Raw genomic sequence first — 15,203 nt, 5'->3', positions numbered from 1 at the left:
TAAAGGAATCTTTTCTATAAATTTTACTTGGGATACTTTTAATTTTTTGCCCAAACAATTTTTCTTTGACTTATTTTGGTACTATGTGTGTTTTTCATGACTGTCTTACTGTTATCATTACAAATGAAAACTGGTTTTCAAAAGAAGAAAAATTTTTCTAGATGTAACTTACTTACAGGACATTTTTTCTTACATGGTATTTTCCACTATCCCCTTTTTTTCTATTTAATTATTAGGAGGCTTTTGGAAAAAAATTTTATAATGCTGTTTTGATAACTTTTAAATTTTAATTTTTGTACAAAAACTATGACTGCTTTAGGGTTTATTGTATGTTAAACAATTTTACCATGAAATGGACTACCAATAGAAATTTTGGTTAATACTTTAGGAACAGCCTGTTGTACAATTAAATTTTCTTAAATATTAACTCATTTTATTTAGCCAATTTAAATTAATCTGAAAACTTGACTATTTTACTGTCAAATTAGTACTTTAACAACAATTTTAGTTTACTCTGTAAATATTAATGGAAAAGATTATATGCATCCTTGAGAAAGCCCTGAGCACTCGTAGATTTAGGCTGGATTTAGATGTAGGTCAGTCGCCATCAGCCACTTTTCCATTGCTTGGGTCTCAATAAGAGCTGTGCCAAGTCTCTTGTTTGTAGCTGGGTCTCAATCTGAGCTGGACCAAATGTGTTTGTTGCCTGGGTCCCAATCTGAGCTGGGTATGGGCAGCGTGAAGCAGCCATGGGGCAGGAGACATCCCTCAAAAGGGCGAGTGTTCAAGCCCCTACAGCGTTGGGGGTGTGAGGATCTGTGCCCCACCTCTGTTGGCCCCCAAGTCCTCTCCTGATGGCCCTCTGCGGCTGTGCCTGTCTTAGGTTGTCCCTCCCGTGAGGAATCTTACCCGTCATTGGCTAACCAGCCATCCTCCGGGGCCAAGCAGGGTGATGTGAGGTTCAGTTCTGTCTCCTTAGTAGCCTATGCCCCTATGGCCTCCATGCCCAGTACCTGCCTTGGGATCCCCTTGCCTGCTGGCGGGGCCCTGGCATTGATCACATATCTTAGGGAATCCAGGTTTCTTCTCCAGGGAGGATCCAGCTCACCCCTTTGTGTGAGAGACGGATCCATAGTACCAGCCACCATGAGGTTTTAACCTCAGCATGAACTGAAAACTCAAGCAACAGCTGTGGGCAATTATTGTGACAAGAGAGTCCCTCTTTGCAAATAAGGCAAGAAAGGCTAATATAGAATGCTCAAGTGCCTTCCCAGTGAGGCTTTCCACGCAGTGGAAGGGATTAAATCCTTTCATGTCCTTTTAAATTGCTGCCAAACATTCAAAAATTAGATTTTTAATTTTGTTTGGAATAATTGTACAATATGCTGTTGTAAAATATCAAAAATTATAAATGACATTGTAGAATAATACCATGCAAGGATATTCTTTGTTCTAAGCCAATGGCAATTCAAATTCAAACTGGTTATCAATTTCTTTTTGTATAGACAAGGTCTTAGTTACATTCTCTGCACCTCTCCCAGGAGCAAGTAGTGATATTCCTCTACTTTGGTGCAAGCCAGAAACCTCTCTTTAATTTTATACACAAAGGAGCATTAGTTTGATTTTGTGTCATACAAAAAGGGAAGCTGGGTGGCAACACCTGTGTAATTATACTTCCTTGCCCCACCCATTTTCCTCCTGGATGACCAAGGTGTTTAGTATTATTGGTGACTACATTGGCAAGGGATCAGCCCACATAAGGACTTTTACCCATGAAGGGTCAGGAACATAAGTCCTAAACACTTCCACATTTGTCCCAGGTAATATTACCGTACAGATGATTACTGCTAACATGGCAAGAAAGACATTCTCAGGTGTCAGGCGTCTATACGTCTTCTTTACCATGAGCCAGGAAAGTTAACTGCTTTCCTTTGCCAGTAACAATACATGCCTATAAACCTTCTAAAATATTTATATTTATTAATTTTTATTTGATAAGGCTTTCCATGCAATTTCAAGTTTATTAAATCTGTTTTAAATCATTTAAGAAGAAAATAAATTTCTTGTATTTCTCCAGGCCCTTGGAGCTTTCCAAGAATCATCTCTGTTAAGGCCTTGAAATTTTAACATGGAAAAAACCCATCAAACAAATATCTATATCCATATATGATTTAAATATTATAATACCTTTTATTATTATCTTAAGATATCAATTAAATTTAGACTAGTTTTTGCATAGAAAATATTTGGTTGAGATCACAGAATTAATCCTCTTTTTTTAATTAAACCAATAATAAGCAACTTATTTTTAATTCCTAATTATTAGAGAAAACACACTTTTTATTTTCTCAAAAACAAGTTATACTTTAGGTATTTTAATTACCACAACTATATAATTTCTCCCAATTTAATTTGCACTTTGAACTTTTAAAGCTGGCAAATCAAATATATATTGCATGTCCTAGATTAATGACACTTTACATTTCTAAGAAAAATACAAGACATAATTAAGAGCTTCAATTCTGTCCTCTAGATTTTTTATGAGGCAAATTAAAACTTTACTTTTTTATTTTTATAATTAAGCAAACTTCCACAAAAATTTTGCCACAGGAATTTGGAGGAAGTTTGTAGCCATTCAAATGCAAGTTACCACATTCCTTAGCTTACTGAGAGAGTGGTCTTCCTTATAGGATTGCCTTGTGTCTCTTTCCTTCCCCCACATCAAGCTTACTTTGGGAGAAGTTTCAACAGATCTGGCCACACATTTTTTCATGCTTAATAGATAAAGACAGGTCTTAAATTTTTTCTTTCTCTTTTGCTTTCTGAAGTAATAACTATCACCCAATTTGGCCAAGATAACACCCAACTTGCAAGTTCTTTTATAACTTTTAAATAAAGCATTAAGTAATCTCATTTTCGGAGAGCAGATGGCTCTGCCCTTTCCTGCCACCTTTGAATTTCTCCGCACCAGAGGTGGTTTCAGCAGTGGAGTCTCATTTCTTATTACAGATTTTAAATTCCAAATACAAACTAAGATTTTAATTTGAACAAGAAACCACATTCTTTAAGTTTACAAACCAAAAATCTATAATAAAGTTTACTTTATATTTATAACCTAATTCTTCCCCATTAGCCTGGCTGTAAAAAGACGTTCCCACCCTACTTACAGTTCGCGACTCTGCAGCTGGCCGTGGGCTTTGAGTGCGGTGAATTCCCCTCACCTTTTTCTGGTGAATCTTCCACACCTTTTCTAGGTGTATTTTTCCTCCTTCGCTCTAGGCGAAAAATACCTTCTCCTCCAGAAGTCCCGAGTTGAAGGCGCCAGATATAGGACTCTCTTTCACGGCCCACGTAGAAAGAGTTCCAATTCAGGGTTCAGCTTCTGGAGAAGGGCCGCACACAAATGAAGAGACTTGAAGAAATTCAATTTGGCGATATGGGGGGCCAGGCGGTAGTCCAACTCTATGGGAGAACTACTCCTGCTCTGGCCCTGCCATCCCCTTTTATTGAGGCTTTGGGGAAAACATCTTAAGCAACATAAACAGAAATTTACATGTAGCCCTTAGGCAGGAAATAACAGAAACTTTCATGGACAAGGTAGATTCTGCTTCAGCTAACAAAATCTCAACTAAAGGTTAGAGCAATTAAGGTTGTTGACCAGCCTTCCTGGCTTCCTGTCAACATCTCTTTTTCAGTGAAACTGATTTGGTTTCCAGCATCTACCCTTGACCTTGATTCTGACACTTTTTATTTTTATTTATTTTTTTTTAGTTTGCCGGGAAGCATGAGAGCCCACTGCTGGTGACAAAGAGCCAGAGCCTGACAGCTCTGCCTGGTTCCACATGCACCCCTCCAACCAGCTCCGGTCAGCATTCCGATTTCGGGTCCTTCTCTAGCCTCTGCCAATCTGTCCCCAACCATGGCCCGGGTATGGGAGCAGGACAGGGTAGTTATGACATGCATTCCTGGACTGGAAAGAAGAAGACTTTTGAGTGCTCACAAGCTGGGTCTAGATAGAGCCTTTATCAAACTTCATGTCTTAATAGTGGAGATCTTAAAAAGGTGCATAGCAACTAGCCTAAGATAATTCAGTAGAATCATTAAAGTAACAGGAAAGAGAGGTGGTCTTAGAGTCCCCCGTGTTTCTCATCTTCATTGCCAAGAATGCATTTCAATAATAATAGCCAACCTGTATTGAATACCTACCATGTGCCAGGCTCTGTTATTATCAGTTTATATGTATTATCTCATTGATCCTCAAAACAGTCCTATGAGGTGAATATTATTATTGCTCATTTTAGATGAGGAATGCATATTAATAAGCCATGAAGTCACTGTTTCAAGACCTCATTCTCTAAGCTGCTTCCAAGTAATTTTTTACTCACCTTAAATGACTTACCCTTTCTAAGGTGATGCCGTGTGTTCTGAGCACCTGTTAATGACAGGGAGTTTGACCCTTAGTTGTGGAGAAGGCTTCCAGGTCAACTGTCCCTTCCCTTTCTTTTTATATCCTAGAAAGAAGATCTACTTCCTTTTCTCTCTCTGGCCCTCCCCGGAAACCTCAAGAAAGCAGAGGGCACATTTCCCCAGCCAAGGATCAAACCATCCAGGTCCCTCTGCTCTCAGTCTCTGCATTAACCAGGGATTCCCCTTCAACGCCAAATGAGATGAGCTCCAGCTCTCTGACCAGCCCTTTGGAGTCATCCTGGGTCAGCAGCCAGAATGATTCTCCAAGCGATGCCAGCGAAGGGCCCGAGTACTTGGCCATCGGCAACCTGGACTCCCGCGGCCGGGCCGCCAGTCGTCAGAGTCACAGCAGCAATGCCGAGAGCAGCAGCTCCAATCTGTTCTCCTCCAGCTGCTCCCAGAAGCCAGCTTCGGCTGCTTCTTCCCTAGTGGACCAAGAGGGAGGTGGGCAGAGCCAGCTGTCCGGTGTCCCTCGCAGGTCCAGCTTCTCAGAGGGACAGGCGCTCGCTGTCACCAGTGGAACCAAGAAGAGCCATACTCGCTCCCATTCGGATACCAACATCGTCTCCAGAGGAGCCCCAGGTAATGCGAATCACCAGCCCCTCGTTGGGAAGGTGGTTTCCTGAATTTTTCTTGGGGCGGAAGGATCTTCAAATGGCAGAGAGAGAAGTTACGCTTCTGACAAAAGAGAGAAGTTTGTCATCGAATAGGGTTACCCAAGGAATCTCTCTCAGAATACTTACGTTTGTTCCTTTGTACATTGCTAAATAGGAAATGCTTTTTCCTGGATTCTTGTACTAGTTCTTCAGCATCAGAGCATGCACAGTGTGACTCATCCCAGTTTGAGTTTTACATGTATCTTTCAGACAGAGGGGAAGTACTAATACCCTGTTTCCCCGAAAATAAGACAGTGTCTTATATTAATTCTTTCTCCCAAAGTTGCGCTAGGTCTTATTTTCAGAGGATGTCTTATTTTCGGGGAAACACGGTAAATGTTAAAAAACAATCCCATTAAATCCCTCCCCCTCCTGTGATTCCCGAGGAGTTGGGTCAGCATGTATTACCAATAGGAGCGAGGCCAAGTGATACTAGGGTTTCCTTATTGAAACTAGGGATGGAGTGGGTTTGGGGTGATGTGACCTAGTGAACAGGTAGGCGGGGCGGACTGTGCACCCCTAATTCTGGATGAAAGGCAGTCAGGTCAGGAGGCGCTGGCCACGGAGACCTCGCTCACACAAGCACCAGCTGCTAGCAGCAGAGCGGGCTGTAGGCACAGGGAAGGTGCGGCTCATCGCTTTTGCCATCTTCCTGCCACCATCTTCCCAGGATTGACGGTGTCCAGCAGGCTTTGTTTGGGTTTCATTTGTAAGAGGATTTCCATTGTGCTTAAAGCCAGTTCTGAGTGGGAAAGCCCCGGAAATAAAATATTAAAAAAAAAAAAAAATCAAGGACAAAAAAAGGAAGGATTTCCTTTAGCAACTAGAGCTGCCATTGATTTCTCTTTGTAATTTCTACAAAGGTGAGAAGAGCTAAGGCCCTCACCTGAAACTTCTGAATAGCAAACTTTTGTCCCTATTTTCCTGTAAAAAATATGATTTGGCTTACTGGAACACTTCAGAAAATAAACTCCCAAGTCAAAGCCTGTCTTCCCACAAGCTGTCTTAGCTGTGAAGCGTGCTTGGGTTAGAGTCTCAATTCACATCTCCTGCTGCACGCCAGGCAGCTGGTCTTTGAGCATGTGACACTTCCCTGTCCTCGTCTTTGAACCCACTTGGATTCCAGAAACCACGGTAGCCTGCACTGGAAAGGGAGCCAGAGAAAACCTAAGCAGAAGGGTTTGAGGGGTTGTGGGTCATGGGCAGCTTCTTGTTTTTAAAAATATATATATTTTATTGATTTTTTTACAGAGAGGAAGGGAGAGAGATAGAGAGCTAGAAACGTCGATGAGAGAGAAACATCGACCAGCTGCCTCTTGTACACCCCCCATCGGGGATGTGCCTGCAACCAATGTACATGCCCTTGACTGGAATCGAACCTGGGGCCTTTCAGTCCGCAGACCAACGCTACCATTGAGCCAAACCAGCTTCGGCCATGGGCAGCTTCTTGTACAAGTCATCCCTCCTTCCGCACAAGGGTTCCCTCTCGGCAGTTCAGTCCCCACCTGGTCAGATAAAAGGCCACTCTTTTTCTCATGTTCTCTATTCTCCTTTCCTCCGCCTGGACTCTCTGCACCTGTCTGTCTGCGTACAGGAGGCCCCAGGAACATCACCATTATAGTTGAAGATCCCATTGCAGGTTTGGGAGCCAGTCCTCCTCTCTGTGTACCTCCTCCTCCTGCTGCTGCTCCTCTGTCACCAACTTGCTTGGTTCGGAATCTCCTTTTCCATTCTGGTGTCAGATCAAGACTGGCTAGTCTGGTCCTGCTGTGATGCTTAGACCTGGGTGCAAAGTGACACCAATGTCTTGCATCACGTGTTTTCGGCCCACGACTTCCAAATACTTCATTCAGTCTCCCAGCTGCTCTGGGAGGCAGACCCAAGGCTTGTCAATCCCGTTTGTCCGAAGATGACACTGAAGCTGCCGCATGGTCTAACTCTAAGGCATCATGATGAAACTGGCAGAATTGTTCTTACAGCTGAGCACTTGGAACGGATTTCTTTATTTTCCTTGAATGAACACCAGAATGGGTTTCCTTCCCTTTCTGTGACCTTGGATGTGGATGCATGCCTTTGGCCTGGCCTGTTTCCTTTTTCCTGTCACCCGTCTTCCTTCCTTTATCAGGTTCTCCCCACCCCTCATTCCAGCCAGTCATAGGATTTTTCTAGGGATGCAGTCTGTTTCTTTGGTTGTCACAGTATGTTCCACCTGAATGTTGTACCATAATGCATGGAGATACTAACCCTGGAGAGTGTCAGCCAAACAGAGCGCTGAGGGAGGACTGAAAACCATGCCCTCGGGTAATGGGTAAAGCCACCGGGCATGTGAGCTTGGAAAAGATAAGGTTCAAGCGGAGTGAGTCTGTGAGAGCATGGTTTAAAGGAGCATTGTTCTTAAGGAGATGAGAAATTGAAAGACTGCATTTCAAGTGACAGGTTTCATTTCAGTTGAATGGGCTAGCGTGAGGAGGTAGGAAGCCCAGTAAACGAGCTGGATGGCCTTTGCGTATTGTAAGGAGACAGGGTGCTGGTGTTGGAGTTTATGCTGTACATTGAGTTTGATCTCAAAGGTCCCTCCCAAGGCATGGTTTGTGAACAAGGCATTATGGTTACCGCTGGTTTTTGCTTCAGTTCGGTAGTCCTCTGCCAGGTCCACTGGGAATCTTTGAGGCCCAGGAGAATACAACATTCTCTCTCCCCACGCAGTAGCATGTTCTGTGAGAGGAGCAGCTGACCAGTTGGCACCGTCTGTCAGGGAAATGAGCTGGATGCAGCTCAGTCATTCATCTTCCCTGAGCAGGCAGCTCATTTCCCAGGCATCCACCTGCTTTCCCGCCTGCTCTTCCCTCTGTGACACTGGAATTTTGTTTCCCTCTGGAGAGTATCAGTTTTCTCATTTCCTGCAAGCCCTGCCTGCTGCTATTTCTCCACTCCCAACTCTCACGGTTCCTTGAAAACTTCTATCCATGCACTTCAGATTTTGCCAGCTTTCTCTTAAAACCTCCCTCTTCCTTCTTCAGTAAGGCTGGGCCTCCAGCCCTGTGGTTGCAGGCATCATCCTTGCTTTCTCTAGCATTGTCTTGGTGCTTGCGTTAAGGACATTGCTGGATTTCATTTTGCTATTCTGTCCATGCAGAAATGGGTTAAATTTGTGAGTATGACACATTTACATTGCAGATTGAAGAGAAGCCATATTCTCGTATTTCCTTAGTGAATTTAACCCTTCCGATACTGTTTTAAACCTTGTGTCAAGGTATCAGTGAAGTTTCAATGTGCTTTTCTTTGTTTTACCACATGAAGACAGTTTTATAAACTGGTTTGTCAAAAGGGCAGAAGTTGGCTGATAATTATGGAACATTTGCTTAAGAAGATGGAAGAACAGGACTAAATTCATAAATCCACTTTCATTTGATTTATTTTTCCCCTTTGTGTTTCATTCTGGGTCCTGTTTTTATCCCTCTTTTCCCTTTAGAAAGCACTGATTTCCCATGTGTTCCTGCACTCTTGGACCGTTCCCTGTTGGTGTGCCACCTCTCTTGTTTGGGAGGGCATTGGGAATGGGAGCAGTTAAACGTTGAAAAGCCAGAGTTGGAAATGTAACTGTTCTCATGTGTGTGTGTTTTTACTCCTGGTGGCCACGGACACTAGAGTCCTGCAATGATAAGTCGAAGTTGAGAGGCCCCTTGCCCTACTCTGGCCAGAGCAGTGAAGTCAGCACACCCCGCTCTCTGTACATGGAGTACGGTGAGTACTAGGAAGGCAGGGCTGCAGTTGTGTCTTCGCTCTCCCCTCGTGCCTGCTAAACTCTGAGCTGTGTGGCTGCGTCAGCTCTGCGGAGGATGCTCACCGCACAGCATCTCTCTCCCTGCCATCAGTTTCCACTCCTGTGCTAGAAATCACACGGCCCCTCCATTTCTCTGCTCCGCTCTGGCTTAGCGGTCCCACCCGCTCTCACGCTCTGGCTGTTATCACTAGGAATGTCTGTGGAGCCAATGGAATGGCTTTCTGAGTGGGTGAGACGGACCTTGACAAGAGGCCTTTGAGTGTCTGGGCTTAATCACCAGAAGATAAGCCGTCTGAGGGAGCCAGTTGTTTCCTTGTCCGATTCTCAGCACAGGTTTTTGTTTTCTTTTTTGTGTGGGGTAGGAGAGCGAGGGTGTCATCTTAAATTTAGGTGGCGAAAAAAATTGTCTCCAGGCACTTTCCATTCCATCATTCTTTACCCAGGAGGCTTTGTGCTGTGGGATTTGACATTGAGAGGAATTCCTTTAGAAGGTAGATATCTTTTTTCCAACCTGGGAAAACTTGAGACCATCATTAATGATAAAAGTGTCAGACTTCTTTATGAAGCGTGACTGTCAAGCAGATTTGCTTTTCAAACCAGAACTTTTCACACTCACATTCCATTTGCCCGCAGAGGGTGGCCAGTACCTATGCTCAGGTGAAGGCATGTTCCGAAGACCGTCAGAAGGACAGTCCCTTATCAGCTACCTATCCGAGCAAGACTTTGGAAGCTGTGCAGACCTGGAAAAGGTGAGACATCTAAAGGATCTAAGAGCTCATGAGTCAGGAGATCTGAGGGGCTGTGGTGCCATATATATATATATTTTAATGTTAATCCTCACCTGAGGTCATTTTTCCATTGATTTTTAGAGAGGGGAGAGAAGGGGAGAGACAGACAGAGAGAAGCATTGATGTGAGAGAGACACATTGATTAGTTGACTAGGGTTGTAGATCGAGCCTGAAACCCAGGTACATGCCCTTGACTGGAATCGAGCCTGGGACTCTTCAGTCCTAGGACCGATGCCCTATCCACTGAGCCATACTGGCTAGGGCGCCATTTGTTCGAAAGAGGTCTTGGGGCATACTGCAGTGACATGAGTATAGACTATAAAAAAGGCAAGTTCACAATAAAGATAAACTCAATGAATTCTCTCTCTGGAGAACTCTTCAGGGAGTTGTGCTCCTCATCAAGTCCAGGAATATTACTGATTTTTGTCTTAGAAGCTGCCTGGGGCAGAGAAGGATTGAATGTTAGCCACCTGATTGTTGTTTCCTTGACCCTGGAACCTGAGGGAAGAACTCTTTCCAGAACCAACTTGTGTATTTCGTTCTAAAGCTCAGCCATGCTATATAAGAAAGAGCTAATCTGCTAATTAGACCGAATGGTGGGACGACCTTCCGGACGACCTTCCTGAACGACCAGCGGGCGGGGCTGCAGGGTGAAGAGGCAGCCGGGCCTCAGAGAGCCGGGCTGCGAGGGCCACGCCCCTTGCACGAATTCTGTGCATCAGGCCTCTAGTGTAATAAGTAATGTTCCTGTAGAATTTTATAGCTTACAAATTGTATCACTTTATCTTGAGACATCACATTTAATTTAACACTTTGTGTACTGCTGTATGGCTTTAGGAAAGACCCTGATGGGAAATCTAGGATGCTTCTCTGTCTTATTTTTTATGTGGAAAATAGGCCAGGAAGGCCAGGCATGAAGAGGTCTGAGAGCCAAGAGAATGTAGAATGGGTTTTCTGGTCATCGGCTTTCCTTATGGAAGACCATCCACTTCCCTTGGCTGTTTTGAAGAACAGTAGTGTGTGCTTTGGAAGCTTTATTTCCGACAGTATGGTCAGCGAGGCGTTCAATACTTCTCACCCCTTGCTGAACAGCTTGTTTGGTTCTATGCTTCCCCCCAGGAGAATGCCCACTTCAGCATCTCAGAGTCCTTAATTGCTGCCATTGAATTAATGAAGTGCAACATGATGAGCCAGTGTCTGGAGGAGGAGGAAGAGGAGGGGGAAGACAGCGACAGAGAGATCCAGGAACTGAAGCAGAAGATCCGCCTTCGCCGCCAGCAGATCCGCACCAAGAACCTGCTCCCTGGGTACCAGGAGACCGAGCAGGGAAGTGAGTGAGGCTCGGAATACCCCTCTTCCTGCTTCTTCCTGCCTCAGGAGAACTGGTGCCTCCTGGGTTCTCTTTTCGGTCTTAACTTGAGAGGTTATCACCAAGCCAAGGGTTCCTCTTCTGCCAGAAAAGATTTTCTTTGTTTTACTTTTTTCTACCAGAGCAGAGTCCGAGAATTCACCCATTTCCTGCCTCAGAAATATCTTCCAAAAAACAGGTTTCTGATATGAGGAGAACTAAGACCAGATTCCCTTCCAGGGAATAGTACCTCCTATCTACAGGAAACTTGATCAATTTCACGAACGAAATGGGGATCGGCCAGCAAGCAGAACTAGTTTCCACTTCCCCGGCATCTCTCTCAGGGTTGTGCGTACGTCTCTGCTAAAGTCAGACCAGGTCCCTTTTGTTGTAGTTCCCAAAGAAGTAGGAGATGTTGCTCTTTTTTTTTTTTTTTTAATTAAAAAAAAATTATATATTTTATTGATTTGTTACAGAGAGGAAGGGAGAGGGAGAGAGAGTTAGAAACATCGATGAGAGAGAAACATCGATCAGCTGCCTCCTGCACACCCTCTACTAGAGATGTGCTCGAAACCAAGGTACAAACCCTTTACCGGAATTGAACCTGGGACCCTTGAGTCCGCAGGCTGACACTCTATCCACTGATGTTTTTCTGTCCTGTTTATTCCCTCCCCCCCCCCCCCCTTTTTTTTTTAATGTTAACAGGCTTTCAGGTCACTTCCAGCAGCTCCCAGTTCAGCTCCCGTGACTCCACGCAGTTCTCTGACTCCGGCTCTGCCGATGAGGTTGATGAACTGGAAATCCAAGGTAAGAAGTGGCACTTTGTTTCAAGGGAGCTTTCGTTACCAGTTTCTTTTAATTTTGAGTCATGGGCTGAGAGGTTTTCCCTAAGTAGCGGTCTTCAGTCTGGTCCATGGTGGAATGTTGTGGGTTATTGTGAGGGACAGCCTCTCTTGCTAAAAACAAAACCCCTTTAAAACTTAAGCAGAAAAGAACACCGGGAGGAAGTGTTCGGGTGGAGTGGGCTGGCTGTTGAAGTCTCCTGATGCTTCTTCCTCCATTGCGTCTTTCTTTTGGGTTCTCCCGTGGATTCCTCCTGCTAAGAGCCTCCTCGGGCTGGCCCATTCCATACATGACACCAGCATCCTATCCTCTTGTATTCCATAACACAACTGAAATTGTTTCAAAGTGTTTAAAAAGAGCTTTATTATCATCCTAAGAGAAAAGGACAGAGTCACCGAAAAAAGGAAAAAATTAAGTTTACAAAGTAGAGCTTTATCTTCTGACCTCCCAGTGGGCAAATTTCTTAGCAGAATCACAAACTTTTATTTGTTTGTTTTGTTGATCCTCACCCGAGGATAACAGGTATCTGCATAAAGAAGAGGAGGGTTATAATCCGGGAAGGCAGTTGTTAAATTAGGTTAACCTATGATTAATGGGTTCATTTGTTTCTGCAAATCATAGATTTCTTTGAGTTTCCATCAGTGCAGCAAACAGACAAACAAAAAACAGAAGTTCAGGGACATAGTTTTTCCCCTATGGCTGAAACCAAGTAATTTTCTTTCTTTTTTTAAATTTAATTTTTAAAAATTGATTATGGTATCACATAATTGTCATAGTAATTTTCTTATAGAGGGTGAATTGTACCGGTAATTCTCCATTGTAACATGGTGATGAATAGATAGATCTTTCATTTCCTGAGGCTTTGCTTTCCTGTTTACACTAATCCAGAGAACTCATCCACCTGCACAGACCTCTGGGTGTGGTAGCTGGGTTTCTTCCCCATTCAGAAATAGAATTTTTGTTCATATTTTTCCAGGTTTCCAGTAAATCTTTTTTCTGTATTCTCCTTAATATATCTGATTTCTATTCATGATAGCAGTAGTCACTTAAAACTCATTTTTTGTTTGTTTGTATGTGGTTTTCCAACAATAATTCTCCAATTCTCGGACACCAACTCTGAGTGTCCTACAATTCAGTTCTAACACCAACTTCTGGAGCACAGACCTAACCTCACAGCTTAAGGTCGTAATCCCATGAGACTATCCCTGCTTACAAACCAGTCATAGATGGGTCACCAGGATCACCACATGTCTCCGTAGCCAATGACAAATTCAGGGGTTCCCATGACTCCCTACCCAGGTTCAGTAATTCGCTAGAATGACTCAGAACTCAGGAAAGCACTATCTTACAAACGAACAGCTACATGGAGAGGTGTGTAGGACAATGTCCCAAAGTGTCCATGGGAACCTCTGTCCTGTGGAGTCAGGGTGTGCCACTGTCCTATCAATATGTTCACCACCAACGAGGAGCTCCTCCAGTCCTCATCACTGTAAGTTTTTATCAGAGTTTCATTGTGCAGGCATGAGTGATTAAATCATTAACCTTTAATGATTAAACATTAAAGGTTTAATCTCCAGGACCTCTCCCCTCCTGGGAAATTGGGGTTGTGGCTAAAATTTCTCCTGGTAATCAGACCTATCCAAGCTATCTGGATGTCCCCAAGAGTCCCCCTATTAAATAGTTTAAGCTCCTAGAAAGGGGATTGTTATGGAAAAGAAAAGGCATTCCTCAGGAAATAATGAATTTTAGGAGCTCTGTGCCAGGAAATGGTCCAGAAACCAAATATATATATATATATATATAAAATATATTTAATTGATTTTTTACAGAGAGGAAGAGAGAGGGATAAGGAGTTAGAAACATCAATGAGGGAGAAGCATCGATCAGCTGCCTCTTGCACACCCCCTACTGGGGATGTGCCCGCAACCAAGGTACATGCCCTTTATCGGAATCAAACCTGGGACCTTTCGGTCCACAGGCCGATGCTCTATCCACTGAGCCAAACCGGTTTCGGTCAAATGTATATATTTTTATTATACCACAGTCTGTGATTGAATTGATCTCCAAATTTAAAAAAAGAATAAAAAGGTTCTGCTTCTGTCTTGGAATCAACAGAATTTCATGCGGGTAATATTAAGGTAAATTTAAAACATGCTGCTTCGCTGGGTATGGATAAGTCTGTTCCTTGCAGCAAAAACAAAGAGCCAGGGGAAGCTGTGTAAGCTGGGAGGAGCCCAGTTTGAAACAGCTTGCCTGTTGGTGGCCTGAAATACACCTGTGGGCCCAGAGAAGAGGTTTAATCACCGAACTCTCTAGTCAGTTCCAAACAGAAATCCTTAAAGGAAAAGGCCTTAAGGCAGGGTTTCTCAAACTCTAAACCCATATTTCTTTGTTGTGATTGACTGTCCTGTGCATTATAGGATATTTAGCATCATCCTGGCCTCTACCCACAAAATGCTAGTAGCACAATCATGGCAATAAAAAATGTCTTCAGACATTGCCAGTTATAAAATCTGGCAAAATCTTCCCCTGGTTGAGAACCAAAACTATAGTGAAAAGTATACCTGTAGATTTAAGTTCCTAAAAGCAGTTTCATCTTTTAGAGCAAAAATCAAGTCCTAATTCCAGGAATATGTGGTACAGAACTGTCATTTTCATTGATTTACTTCCTGTCTGAATACTAAAGGGCCCCTTTTTATAATCATTATTACACAGATGGTAGCGAAGGATCTAACCTGACTCACATGTCAAAGAATGGACTCTCAGTGTCAATGGCCTCGATGTTTTCAGGTAGTCTTTGTTGCAAGCGTGGGTGTGCTCATACATGCATGTGTGTGAATGTTTTCACTAGCCTTTATACATAGTTTGTGTGACACCTGTCAAGTTTATGAAGACTACAGGGTCTGGAGAACTAGCTGGGAAAAACTGGGCTTAAGACAGCTAGGGACACTTATTTATTTATTTTTAAAATAATTTTTATTTTATTTTATTTTTTTAATTTCTTTATTGATTATGGTATCACATATTTGTCCTCAACCCCCCCACTCCAATCCTCCACCCCTCCCCACTCATGTGCCTACCCCGCCCTATTGTCCTTGACTACTGGTTAGGTTCATATGTATGCACACAAGTCCTTTGGTTGATTTCTCTCTTTTATCCCCACCTTCCATTTGAGGTCCAACAATCTGAATCATGGCTCCTTATCTCTGGGTCTGTTCTTGTTCATCAGTCTATGTTGTTCACCATTTCCCCTAGATGAGTGAGATCATGTCCTACTGGAAATATAAGAATCAAAAATGAGACAAGCAATAATCGTT

The 15,203-nt window shown here is 43.4% G+C and overlaps 1 protein-coding gene across 13 annotated transcripts in view; it reads left to right on the top strand.

Moving 5' to 3' along the window:
• The window catches only part of RUBCN (rubicon autophagy regulator), a 68,916-nt gene that overhangs the window by 37,948 nt on the left and 15,765 nt on the right, over window positions 1-15,203 (top strand). For 4 of the 13 annotated variants that reach the window (XM_036447033.2, XM_036447032.2, XM_036447035.2 and 1 more), the window contains exons 6-13: window positions 3,772-3,928; window positions 4,516-5,049; window positions 6,718-6,762; window positions 8,772-8,867; window positions 9,541-9,656; window positions 10,815-11,025; window positions 11,749-11,850; window positions 14,602-14,676. In XM_036447033.2, coding sequence (XP_036302926.1) covers window positions 3,772-3,928; window positions 4,516-5,049; window positions 6,718-6,762; window positions 8,772-8,867; window positions 9,541-9,656; window positions 10,815-11,025; window positions 11,749-11,850; window positions 14,602-14,676 — 1,336 coding nt within the window. The remainder of the gene's footprint in view (window positions 1-3,771; window positions 3,929-4,515; window positions 5,050-6,717; window positions 6,763-8,771; window positions 8,868-9,540; window positions 9,657-10,814; window positions 11,026-11,748; window positions 11,851-14,601; window positions 14,677-15,203) is intronic. The other 9 variants (XM_036447038.2, XM_036447037.2, XM_045583890.1 and 6 more) reach the window with 8 other exon arrangements.

Source organism: Pipistrellus kuhlii, unplaced genomic scaffold, assembly GCF_014108245.1.
Source record: "Pipistrellus kuhlii isolate mPipKuh1 unplaced genomic scaffold, mPipKuh1.p scaffold_m20_p_2, whole genome shotgun sequence".
NCBI classification, from domain to species: Eukaryota; Metazoa; Chordata; class Mammalia; order Chiroptera; family Vespertilionidae; genus Pipistrellus; species Pipistrellus kuhlii.
Note: the sequence above shows the minus strand (reverse complement) of the source record. Positions and strands in the feature narration are given on the sequence as shown.